At 50.6% G+C, this 11,874-nt stretch overlaps 3 protein-coding genes across 3 annotated transcripts; 2 read left to right on the forward strand and 1 right to left on the reverse strand.

The window, feature by feature from the left end:
• The first annotated feature begins 4,467 nt into the window (after positions 1-4,467).
• On the forward strand, positions 4,468-5,353 carry P152DRAFT_51797 (uncharacterized protein). The gene has a single exon (XM_033683044.1). The coding sequence runs from the start codon at positions 4,530-4,532 to the stop codon at positions 5,136-5,138; it is 609 nt and encodes a 202-aa protein (XP_033533429.1). The 5' UTR covers positions 4,468-4,529; the 3' UTR covers positions 5,139-5,353.
• On the reverse strand, positions 5,178-8,272 carry P152DRAFT_51751 (uncharacterized protein). Its single transcript, XM_033683013.1, has 4 exons — positions 6,451-8,272; positions 5,719-6,402; positions 5,640-5,668; positions 5,178-5,585 (listed from the first exon to the last, which is right to left on the reverse strand). Exons 1-4 carry the CDS (start codon positions 8,177-8,179, stop codon positions 5,217-5,219), a joined length of 2,811 nt encoding a protein of 936 aa, XP_033533430.1. The 5' UTR covers positions 8,180-8,272; the 3' UTR covers positions 5,178-5,216.
• Positions 8,273-9,305: 1,033 nt separating this feature from the next.
• On the forward strand, positions 9,306-11,451 carry P152DRAFT_459276 (uncharacterized protein). Its single transcript, XM_033679641.1, has 3 exons — positions 9,306-9,388; positions 9,439-10,172; positions 10,218-11,451. Exons 1-3 carry the CDS (start codon positions 9,312-9,314, stop codon positions 11,195-11,197), a joined length of 1,791 nt encoding a protein of 596 aa, XP_033533431.1. The 5' UTR covers positions 9,306-9,311; the 3' UTR covers positions 11,198-11,451.
• Positions 11,452-11,874: the final 423 nt, after the last annotated feature.

Here is an 11,874-nt window from a genome sequence, read left to right on the forward strand (position 1 = left end):
TGGAAATAGTGAAAGCCATTCTATTCGTAAATGCGCGGAAGAATACGGCGTGGGCTACTCTGCCCTTCAGGCCCGTCTACAAAAGGACCGAGAATCCCACCACGATGCAGCTAAGAAGCTCCTAAAATTGTCACCTTTTATAGAAACAATACCTAGTTCAATAGATTACGGAAGAAGATCAATATGCGAGGGCTCCTTCGCATCAAAGAGTGTGCGAAATGGCTCGAACAATTGCTCGAGAAAATGAAGACGAGACCCCCTGCGGAAAGAATTGGATCGACGGCTTTCTTCGACGAAATCATAGTATCAAATCTATGGTAGGAAACTCTATCGAAGCCTCCCGCATAAGTGCACCCTCGAAAGAGATCATTTTGGATTAGTTAGGCTTCTTCGCCGCCTCATTGACTTCCACTCCATCAAGGCGTCAAATATATGGAATTTCGACGAGCATGGAATCACCCTTGGTTGTGGCACGACCAGGCCTATATTGGCCCCTATTCAAAAGAAAAATAGAAAGAAAACCTACGTCAAACCCCCTGATGATCGCGAGTGGGTGTCTATCATCGAAGCTATTTCTGCTGGCGGCCACTCGATTTCTCCCCTTGTGATCTTTAAGGGTAAAAGCTTGCAAAATACTTGGTTTCCACGCCAAAATTGGCCTAAGTGGCACTATACATGCTCTGAGAATGCATGGACTTCGAATGAGATCGGCATTGAATGGCTTCGACGCAAATTTCTCCCCGAATCGAAGCCACTGATTTCGACAGATTGGCGTCTCCTAATTTGTGACGGGCACGGTTCCCACGCTACTACTGATATTATGACGCTCTGTAAAGACAATAGGGTCATCCTCTTATATCTCCCTGCAAACAGGCGTTACACAGGCAGAGACCATTTTGGTCGGGGGGCGACTGTAGAAGAGTATAGTACAGATGGTACTGCTCGGAAATCTGTGGCAGGAGTCTGGATAGGCAGACTGGTGAAACCTGCTATTGTATACAAACACAATATAATGTCCTGCCAACTGCACGCGTCCACGTCGCCGCGGGTGGAAACATTGATGGGGAAGAGTTCTCTATCGATGGCTAAGTGCAGTGGCGATGAAAGAGACGCACGCGTTACGCGTGCAGGTCGCAAGCGTTGAGCGTGGTATCGCCATACCACCAACACCAGCACGACCGTGTTTACTGCCTCCGCTTAGACACGGTGTCCTTTCATCAAGGGAGGCCTCTTGAGGGATAAAAATGGGAGATGAAAACCATCCGATAGGGGTCTATCCAGCTCGCAGCTGGATCCGGAAGCCTGACTTATTATCAGGTGGATGAGGACGCGTCCTAGGCCCCTAACAGGACACCCTCAGGCTCGCCTACTCTGGGGTTACGCGTGAGCAACGAGCTGCGTGTAGCGAGGGTTTGGAACAATCCTAATTCTAAAGAACTTGTTAAGGCTAACTTGGATAAACCTAGGTGAACTCTGTTAAGGCCGGAGGGCCTCTTCGCAACGGGAGCGCTTGTTAAGGCCCCTCTATCGGAACCTGTTAATACCATAACGACACGAGCTTACGTACCGGGCGCGACAAGCACGACAGCTTACCGAACTGGAGTTACAGGCCAGTCGATAGAGGAGAAACACAGGTATGCTCCTGGTGGAGGCTTGATGGAGACACAGACCCGTCGCGTGGATCTATACAATGGGAGAATCACGGGCCAACTTAAGATGATGGAGGACACGAGCTTGGTTAGTGGGATAAGGCTGCTTGCGTTGCCCGGCGCGGAACGCATGCGTACTGCCTTATCCTGCAAGACACGGTCGGCCCATCAGAGGGAGACCCCTATGGGCAACGCGAAACGGCTACTGTTTACAGTAGTCGCGGGGCGTAGTGCGTGGTAGCCACTGCTGGCTCCAAGGACCTCGTCCCGTCAATGGGCTCTGACCCTTGGTGAATCTGAAAGCAGGCGGGATCAAACCCGGCCGGAGAGACTACCACGTGGCTCGAGAGAACGGATGCGCGTGTCGGTATACAGAGAGACAGGACCAGTCGCTAGGCTGGAACGCTGGTGATGTATGCTTAAGGAGCAAACAGGCGTTACACAGGCAGAGACCCTTTTGGTTCGGGGGCGACTGTGGACAAGCTAAGTGCAGATGGCACAGCTCAGAAAACTGTGGCAGGAGTCTGGATAGGCAGACTGGTGAAACCTGCGATTGTATACAAACACAATATAATGTCGTGTCCCTCTCATGGAAGGACCATATCCTCCGGGCAATACAGAGGGGACTTAAGGCCTTCGACTCCCTGGCGAGGGTAACTTCATCGGTATGGGGACCATCCGTCCGGAAATCGAGGCTGCTCTACACAGCGGTTGCACGGCCCATTATGACATACGGCGCCCCTATTTGGGGAGTCTGTCAGCAGGGTGAGCCAATCTCTGAAGGCAAAATGAAGGACCTAGCCAAGGTTCAGAACAAGTGTCTACGAAAGATCCTAGGGGCTTACAAACGGACACCAATCGCCGCACTTGAGAGAGAGGCGGACGTTCCCCCAATCGAACTCTACGTCCAAGAACGGGCCGCCCAAAGAGCAGCATCGACGAACACCCACCAGGTCACTACCCAGATTGAGGGAGCCCTGACGCAAGTCTGGGATGCTGCTTCTGCTCCCCCGAGACGAACTCGAGGCCGACCCCGCCGTATCCGGTCTAAACCTGAACCCGCGATGTGTACGCTTCGGACCCAGTATGACAGACTTCTGTTCCCCCGGCCCGAACCAATTAGAGGATATCAGACACAACAGCGAAAAGGCCCGTACCGGATGATCCAGGACGAGTATCGAGCGAAATGGAGGGAGAGATGGCAAGCCGAAGCGGCCAGAACAGGAAGGAGAGCAAGGACATGGAAGGACCCGTGGGAAACCCAGTGCCTTAACCGGTACGACGGCCTTCAGAAACACGAGGCCTCGGCGCTCATGGCACTACGGACTGAGGTAGTTGGAGTTAAAGGATGGCTCGCGAAACTTGGTGTCCCTGGAATCTACCCAGCGTGTGAGTGCGGTGCCCCCCGACAGTCTCTCTACCACCTCCTTGCATTTTGCCCGCAGCGGACCGACCAGAGGATCGCGCTCCTCCAACGTGCTGGAACAACGGACTTTAAGAGGATATTGCATGACAGGGACAAGGTGCGCCACGCAGCAAGGTGGCTGATCAATGCGGGAGGCCTAGAGCAATACCGGGTGGCCAAGGAAGTTGAGGAGGAGGTAATAGAGGACTGGAAACCGTTCCAGCTCCTCCACGACGTGCCAGAATAAGCTCTCCGCGTAGGCGGAAACACCAACTCGTACGGATAGATGATAAATGTTTGAGATAGTCTACTAAAGGGAGGAGGCGGGATTTTATATACCCGCAGCCTCAGGGCTACGGGGAAACTTTTGCCCGCGGCAGACCAGATAGAATGCCGTGCTCATAGACCCGAAAGGGATCCAGATAGTACGATAAATTGATTCTTATTATTATTATTAATACGCCTAAAGGCCCCAAGGATATCTATATCCAAAAATTTGGCGGAATGTCGGCGCAGGATTTCAGGGGGTTTCAGGGGAAACTGGCCAAGTCACCTTCGGAGAAGCATGCCGAAATAGCAGCGCTCAAATCCGAAGTTGCGAGGCATTCAAAAACAGTGGAAGATCTAGGCGGAGCTACTAAGAAAAGAAAACGAGTCCAAGTTGATCAAAATGGGCGATTTGTCTCAATTGATCAAATTGTTGCGGCTTAGGAGGCGGCCAAACAAGCGGACTGACAGCTGTTCAAAGGAAGGTCACTTTTAACGCGGAAGAAACATCTCGACAATTTCAAGAGGCAGATTTCATGTCTCTTTGCTCACAATTACAATTATATATCTAGATAAATTATCGTTGTTGAGATACTGTCTGGAATCTACAGCTATACGATCTGTTTTCCACTGTTTTGGGCATTCTGGTGGAGTGACCACACTGTAGGTTGGCCACAAAGCAGCTGAGGGGTGCTGTCTTATCCATGTATCTGGATATCCATACGCCAATGACACCACTGATGACAAAGTCCGCCTCCTTGAGTTAGTTATTATGTTCTTAGTTTCGTTGCATCTGTCACATATAGTAGTTAGACAACACCACATTATACTTCCCTTGCTTTATAAGTTTTATACTTTGTGATATGTCCCGAGATCATATAGTTGCTGCAGCCGAATAAGTATAGAGGGCGTTCGACGTCACTGGAGTAATAAAGGGAGTGTCCCCTCTAGCTGTGCAACCGTGCCAATGACTGTAGAATAGTGAGTTATGGGAGAAGAAGTAGGGCACAGGATATCTCGGGATGGCGGAGAGTGGGTGGGGAGCGCATAACTTCGGAAGAGAGCATGTGAAGGATCATGGGAGTTCCATTTAAGGTGTAATTTTGATCAGTGGACAAACAGTTGCTGAAAAGGATATTTTCGCTTCGCAGTAGAAAGTAAGAAATATAATTAAGTCGTGATATTATAGAACTAGCATAGTATAGAGTATGGGATACAAAATATGGATAGCGGCTGGGGAAAATGTGAATGGCAATCCAACAACACCGTGGATCATGCCCAATTTCGTACAGAATATTGATAGACCCATAGAGGGAGGAAAATCTCCGCTAAACTCGCTAGATCTTGAATTGAAAGCCAAAATCGGAATCATCAACAGTTCGCACACTGTATCAATCATCGTCCGAGCTCGTGGTGTCGCTATCCTCGTCCTTTGGGCGGCTATCCCTCCAACTGGGGGGCTTGCTCCGCCCACCTCTGGGTGCTTCCCGTCTCGCAGCGCTGCCGCCACTGAACGTTGCCGGCTCCTCATCATCTTCATCCCTGGCATCATCAAACCGTCGTGGTCTCCCATATCCGCTGCGCGGCCCGTGAGATGCACCGGCGATTGTCATCCCGGGGTTTGGCCTCGAGTCACGGTAATCCATACGGATCTGGTTCGTGCGTGCTCGAGCAGACTCATCTTTCCCACCGAAGAGGTCTGTGATGTATTGATCGAAGCCTTCAGCGACCTTTGCAACTTTCTCGAAATGCTTTTTTCGCAGGATAAGTCGCTTTTCTTTGCCTTCGGTGGCATTCGAGTTTTTCAAATTACGTGACTGGTCTGAACGACTATCCCATTCTGCAAGAGCGACTGCCGTCTCGAATGCATTTTGAATTTGCCTGAGTAGAAAGGATTAGCGAGATATTCCACACTGAGAATGTAAATGTTGTAGGTCTGGGGGGCGGAGGGGACGAAAGCGGGGGGCAAAGGGAGAGTCATGGATTGATAAAACTGACCTCCCGTTCCACTGCCGTCGCTTCTCTGAACTTGCAATATAATGTTGCTCGGCCCAATCAAGGATCTCGTTTGTTTTAACCTTGGGTTTCGAACCCGATTTCGTCTTGCGACCCTCAAAGCCCCTGACTACACGATCCAGACGATTTTGGTAGATTTGCATAGTGGTATCAAGGTCAAGCGGCTTGTACTCGAGAGTCACATGAATTCTGGACTTGAAGCCTGCGTCGATGTCTCCAACCCGATTTGTAGTCAAGAACAAGATTCCCTGGCAAAAAAATGTCAGTAAGTAGGCCTAGGACCCACGGAAACGCGGACTGACATTGTAGTACTCAAGCTGCCGAAGGAAAACTGTTTGGACTGATCAGCAGAACTCCTTGCGTTGCTTTGGGTCCCCTTACCTGATACGATGGCATTAATATTGATTTGGTTCGCAACCCGCCGTTGCAAGAAGACGTCCGCTTCGTCGAGCAGAAGAACACATCCCCACTTGTCAGCAAGGCTGAAATGCCACCTCAGATTGTCCTCCACCTTCTCTGGAGACGTGCCCAGGTTGCCGGAGGTCAAAGAATATAGTGGTTTTCCGACTCGCGCCGTGATGCATTCCACGGTACTCGTCTTTCCTATCCCAGGGGGGCCGTGCAATAGGAAAACCAAACCCCTTCCTTTGGACGATATGAAATCACCGAACGTGCTGTCAGCGCCCCGGCCACCATTGACTGCTTCTTCGCGGGCCAAATGTTGACGGACGAGGGCCTCCACAGTCTCTTTGTGATCCGCAGGAAGGACAAGGTCATCCCAGGGGTCGTATGCGGTTGGGCTTTGCAAGTTCTTTTCCGAGGTGCTAATAATCGCCCATTTCCTTGTGACCAAAAGATAAGCATAGACACGATCAGGAAGCAAAATAGCATCCTCATCGCCGTCGATCTCCTTCCGCGGTTCGAACAAATGCTTGTTCGGTCGCAAAAAATTCCGCTCGTTCGCCAGGTCCACGGAGAAGTCGTTCTCGACTGGATCACCCGTGCAGCAGTTGGCGTAACGGCAGAACCGATTGTCGCTGTACATTTCAGCCCACTCTCGATTATCTTTGGGCTGTTAGCGCTAATTAGGTTATTAGGGTAAAGGGCACGTACCGTGATCGATGAGGTCCAAGTCCGGGTTCAACTTGATCGGCTCCCAATCCTCTTTCTGCTCAAAGGCCTCTTTGAAGTCAATGATGACTTCGGAGTTGATCTGCTCGCCACGCGCATCTTCGTCTAGATTTGGGCCGGCATACCGTCTATGGGTCGTCTTCTTGCTAGCAACGTCCATGAAAACTCGTCCTCGGCCCTCAAGTTGATTGCGAAGCGCCGCCCGCTTGGAATCGAAATGCAACGGATACACGGCAAGATCGGTAACTTTCCGTTCCCCTTCATATCGCTGAATGCCAAATGTCTTTCCCTGGGGAATGTAGACTTCGCCGTCAAATGTGAGTGACCAGCATTGAACTGCGAACGCCCCATACCAATTACCAGGACCAAGGGAGTTGGATGGAGGGTTTTTAGGAGGATCAACGACGCTGTATGTAAGTTCTCGACCGCCAGTATAGGTGAGAACTCGATAGATTGCCAGCGATCCTTGCTCTTGTCCAGCAGCAACAACCTCTTGTCCAATCTGGAACAGATGCCAAAGATCATCGAAAGCAATCGTCTCCAGACTTCCTTCTTGAATTCGGCCGCGCAAATCCAAGATACTTTTCAGATCTTGATCCATGAACTGCATGAAGAGCTTCATGTGCTCGTATGCCGTTTGGGAATCGATTGTTTCGTCATCGTCATCTCCTACGACATTTGTCTCCGGCCCTCCAGGACTGGTCCGTTTCACCGCCGGCGATCCATCGAACTTTGCTTCGAAGACATCAGTCCTATCAATCGGGGTCTTCGGCCGTTCATATTTCGCTTCGAGATTGCGGAAAGCCTCCCGTATTTTCTGTTCGTTTGTCACGAAGGTCTTGTAAGGACGCAAAAAGACCAATTTGCCATGCCTTAGGGCCCAGTTACTGTTGGTCACACTTTTCAAAACGGTCAAGAGAGGTTTCGAGCGGATCCTTAATCTTGGAGGAGGCCTTCCAGATTTCAACCAGCCAGGAGGCGGGGAATGAAAGTCCATCTCCACCGCCCCTTCTGGCTCGTCCGAGATTTGCACATGTTCATTCGGATTCTGCTTGCTCGTCTGTGCTCTAACCTTTCCGGGCTCTTCTACCAGGATTTCAAGCACCGATCCAGGTGTCGGATCTGGGCGAAAGTTATGAAATCCCGTCTCATTAGGTAATACGGGCGCCGGTTTGGGCTTGAACTCATCCCAACCAAGGTAGCGGCTAGCGACTTCATGAACTGGAGGCTGAAATGACTTTGCGCGCTTAGAAACCGGTTTGTCTTCGCCGCGGATATTGCGTAGCTCTTTCTCCAAAGCTGACACGCGGCTTTCAAGCCTGGCGGCATATCGTACTGATGCTACCGCTCGTCTCATGACCTGCTCCTGTTTCGTAGTTGAGTCCTCTTTATAGACACTTAGATAAGCTTGCTCGACATCCGACTCACTTTCTGAGCCGGAGACGTCCGAATCAAGTGCGACTATCTTGGACTTCCCTGTTCCCGCTCGTTTGGGTGGACGGTCCTCACCGTCAATGGGATCTTCTGTTTTGGCAGGGGATGGAGGGTCATAGGGAGAGGCTGGATGGTATGGCTCTGTACTTTCTCTGACGAACGGTTCATTCTGTTCCAACGTTGTCGGCGTCGGCGGGATCACAGCCGTAATTGGAGTAACGGCATCCACAGGAGAACGAGGCTCCTCAGCCTTCTCCGGGCCCAAGACATCGGCCATCTTGACAGGTTTCTGAGATTGCAGCCAAAAGATCTCCTAATCGCATGAGACACCCTGTGGAGAATGAACGCCTTTGAGCCTAGAGGGTAAAGGAACGAGATATATCAAACAGTAACCACGACAAGATGGAAGCAAATTGATGGGAGAGATGGAGGTTGGTGGGGGATCCAATTACCAATCCAAAAGCCTAATGCGGCTGAAATGGAAAGATATCGGGATTCAGGAAGCCTGTGTTCATCAACAGGTTGGAGGGAGACCGTGTGCTCTGATTGTCCAGTGTCCTGTTCATTGCTGGGGTAGCCACACGCCTCGGGGCGAACAGAGCGGCGCGGACCCCTCCACCTAGATTCCCTCCAATATCAGAGGCCAAGCTGCTAAAATGGTACAACTTGGAGCTCGCCCCACCGACTGGCATCGATTATTTTGAGGACCATTCAAACTCCGAGTAACCGTAGTGGCATGAAAGGTTGTCTCAGCCGTAGAGCACGGCTTGCAGCACCCATTTCCGACATTCTGCCGCCTGCCGGTGATATCTTAGGCTTCGAGGGCGATTGATGAGGGACGGCGTTGAGGCAATGTAGCCCGTCCGGGTCGGGGCAGCGCGCAGAAACCCGCGATAATCCTCAAAGCTCAAAGCTGGTACACTGGTATGGTCGGAATGTTCCCGACGCAGCGGATTGGAGTGCAGCATCTCCAGCTGAAGGCTTGGATTTTGGTCTTTTCGGAGCGTTGGGGTGGTGTCGGAGGTTAGCCTTGTCAACTGGGGCCAATTATGACCCTGTCGTGCCCTGGTGACTATGTACTGCGGTCGTAGTAGTGCCGAGCGGTCAAAAAACGCTCTAATAATTAGCGGAGGATCTAGCCTTGCTCAACATCGTGCTACTCGCAGGTTTCCCGACGACCTCCGACATCCTCAGCCTCAATCGAACTTTCAAATCGTCCCGATTGCTGTAGATCAAGAAGTGACGGCATCCGCCCGACAATGTGAGATAAAATCTCGAGAATGCCGTCTGTCTTCACCACCATGGACACCACCGACCCTCCACGAGAACCGGGGTTTACGCTATCGAAACGGACCTTGTCTGATACCACCGAGCAGTGGATGTCGCGGCATATCGCCCAACCCAAAGGCATGGATCAGCCGGTATTCGTACCAGAGCAAGGCATGTTCGTTACTTCGCAGGAAGCGGTAGTTCTCCGGGAGAAGATGTAAATCATCTCGTCTGGTGTCTGCGCCATGGCCGTTGACGAGCGTTTAGTGACGGGATATGGAAGGAACCGTACGAGGTAGCTCAAGAGCTGCAAAAGAGAATATCAAAAGCCCAAGGACGATTGAAGAAAACCAACCCTCAGATTGCTCTTCGGACAGAGAAGTTCACGTGGAGAAACGTCCACAATCAGATCGATGAGCTGCAGTCCATCTACGAGGAAGAGCGGATGCAAGGGACGGGCGGATTTGTAAGACGAGGGCTCAACAAGATAGGCAAAAATGCCTCGACATTCGAGAAATGGCTCAAGCTCGTTCCTCAAAACGAGTCCTACGCAGCCCCTATCACCGGCGCCTTCCAAGTCGTCCTGAGCATGGGAAGGAGGATGCACGAAGTCCGCCGGGAGATTTTCGATGCGCTGGTTGAAATCCCCGAATTGTTCGAGGGCATCGATCGTTGGATTAAATTGTATGGACAATTGGACGATGACCTGCTGATGAAGACGGCATCCAACCTTTGTGCTGAGATCCTGCGAGTTTTGTGCGAGATCGTTTCTCATTTCGGGGAGTCGCACGGCAAGAAATTTATGCAGGTTACCTTCAAAATTGATAGCTACGAGAGACGCCTGAGCTATCATGTTGAGGACATGCGAAAGGCTCATGGGCGTTTCAAGAATGCCATCGAAGCTTGCAGTGGAAAGCTTCTCGGAGCGACATACGATATCTCCTATCTGACGAACTCGAGAATCGCACAGATTAGCGAAAGACAAGAGCATCTCATACAAAGTAAGTGACATCGAAAGCATTGTTATTCTTGACTGACATCCCAAGTTACTATGCAAACCATGCAGTTGCTGCAAGATCCGGAAAAATTGAGTGAAGAGAGTAGGAGGAATGTCGTACTCAGCGCGTTCCATCGCCAACTTTGTGAAAACGCGGTTGATTCCTCAAGAGAGAAAGAGAACGTACAGGAGCCCGAGAAATCAAGAAGTATGGGAAAGGAGAAGAACATGAAGCGCATCAAATTGGCGCATATCCCTGAATTCGATCCAGAAGTTGGTCACAGACACATTAAACTCTGTCGGCACAATTCCGAAGTCACTCAAGATGATGACATGGAAAGACTTGGGTGGGTCAAGAGATCAGAAATGTTCCGATCCTTCCTTATAGACCGGAGATCCGGGTATCTCCTCATCGAAGGTAATATGCGCGACGATCGAGTCTGTCATCAGTCATCGCTATCGCTCCTGATTGCTGAAATGGCGGAGCTTCTCGAGATCGTCCGCCCAACGGTGTTTGTAACCCATTTCTGCGGCCTGCACGCCCAGGAACCAGGTTGCTTCCGAGACATTCGAGATTTGCTGATCGAGTTCATCGGCCAGCTGCTTATGAAATGGGATACTGGAGCGTTTGGGAAGCCACTAGTTGAAGGGGACCTGAAGAGCAAGCTGGAGTCGAGGGATCATGACGTCCTTGTCCAGGTCTTCATCACTCTGCTCTCCAAGGTCCCTAAACCATGGACAATATTCTTGTTCATCGATGCGATCGACATGTACGAAACCCCTGAACGACTAAACGACACCATGGTGGTCATTCGCGAACTCCTGGATTTGGTCGAGACCGAGGCACGGAGAAAGAAGTCTCGAACGATCAAATTGCTCGTTACCGCTCCAGCAAGCACGATTGAGGTTGGCAACGAATTCGAAGCCAGGGAAGGACAATCGCGACTGATGGTTCCTGACGCACTTGATGAGAGTATGATGGACGATGTTGGGCTGGTGGATATGGTTCACAGCGTAGGTCTTGGTTAAGGGACTATTGCAGTCAGCCCAGTGTAATGGAAAACATTAGCGCGGAGTTTTGGAATGGCCATTCTGGAGACATGAGCACTGTAACTATTACGTATTTAGCCTATCCTCTTACCTATTCCAGCCATTCTAACGATGAATAAATCGGCTACCCTTCCCATTGTTGGGCTCACTGGATTGAGCAAACAAGGTTGGGTTCCCTGGGGGAAGTGTTACGGCATCCTTCCTGCTTACGCAATACCATCGAAGGCCTAGGTACTAATATCTTATTACCATTACTATGAGGAGTAACTATATGATCGATGTATTAGATACTGTATCTCGGAAACCACTTCCCGTATGTTGGCAGGAGCTATAACTCCAAAAGGGGTTAGAGGAGTTTGGATGGCTGTTGCAATTGGTCAGTTTGGGTAGCGTGGCAAAAGAGAACTTCACAGCCACACTACTGGTTACGTGGATAGGTCACATTTCATTGGTTCCTGCTGTGGGGTTACAGCCTCACTGCCTTGAGAGGACTGGAGGCTAGTTAACTTCTTCTGATTAAGCCGGTATTCCGGAATGATTGCTATCAGGGTGGTTCTGCAGTGTTTGTTAGGTGGCGAAGTCAATAACAATCTGTGTAGACCGCCGGAGTACCTAAGTTGATATTCGGTAATAATACGTACATGTATCTCGTATTT

This window comes from Eremomyces bilateralis (assembly GCF_010015585.1).
Source record: "Eremomyces bilateralis CBS 781.70 unplaced genomic scaffold P152scaffold_12, whole genome shotgun sequence".
Classification (NCBI taxonomy): Eukaryota; Fungi; Ascomycota; class Dothideomycetes; order Eremomycetales; family Eremomycetaceae; genus Eremomyces; species Eremomyces bilateralis.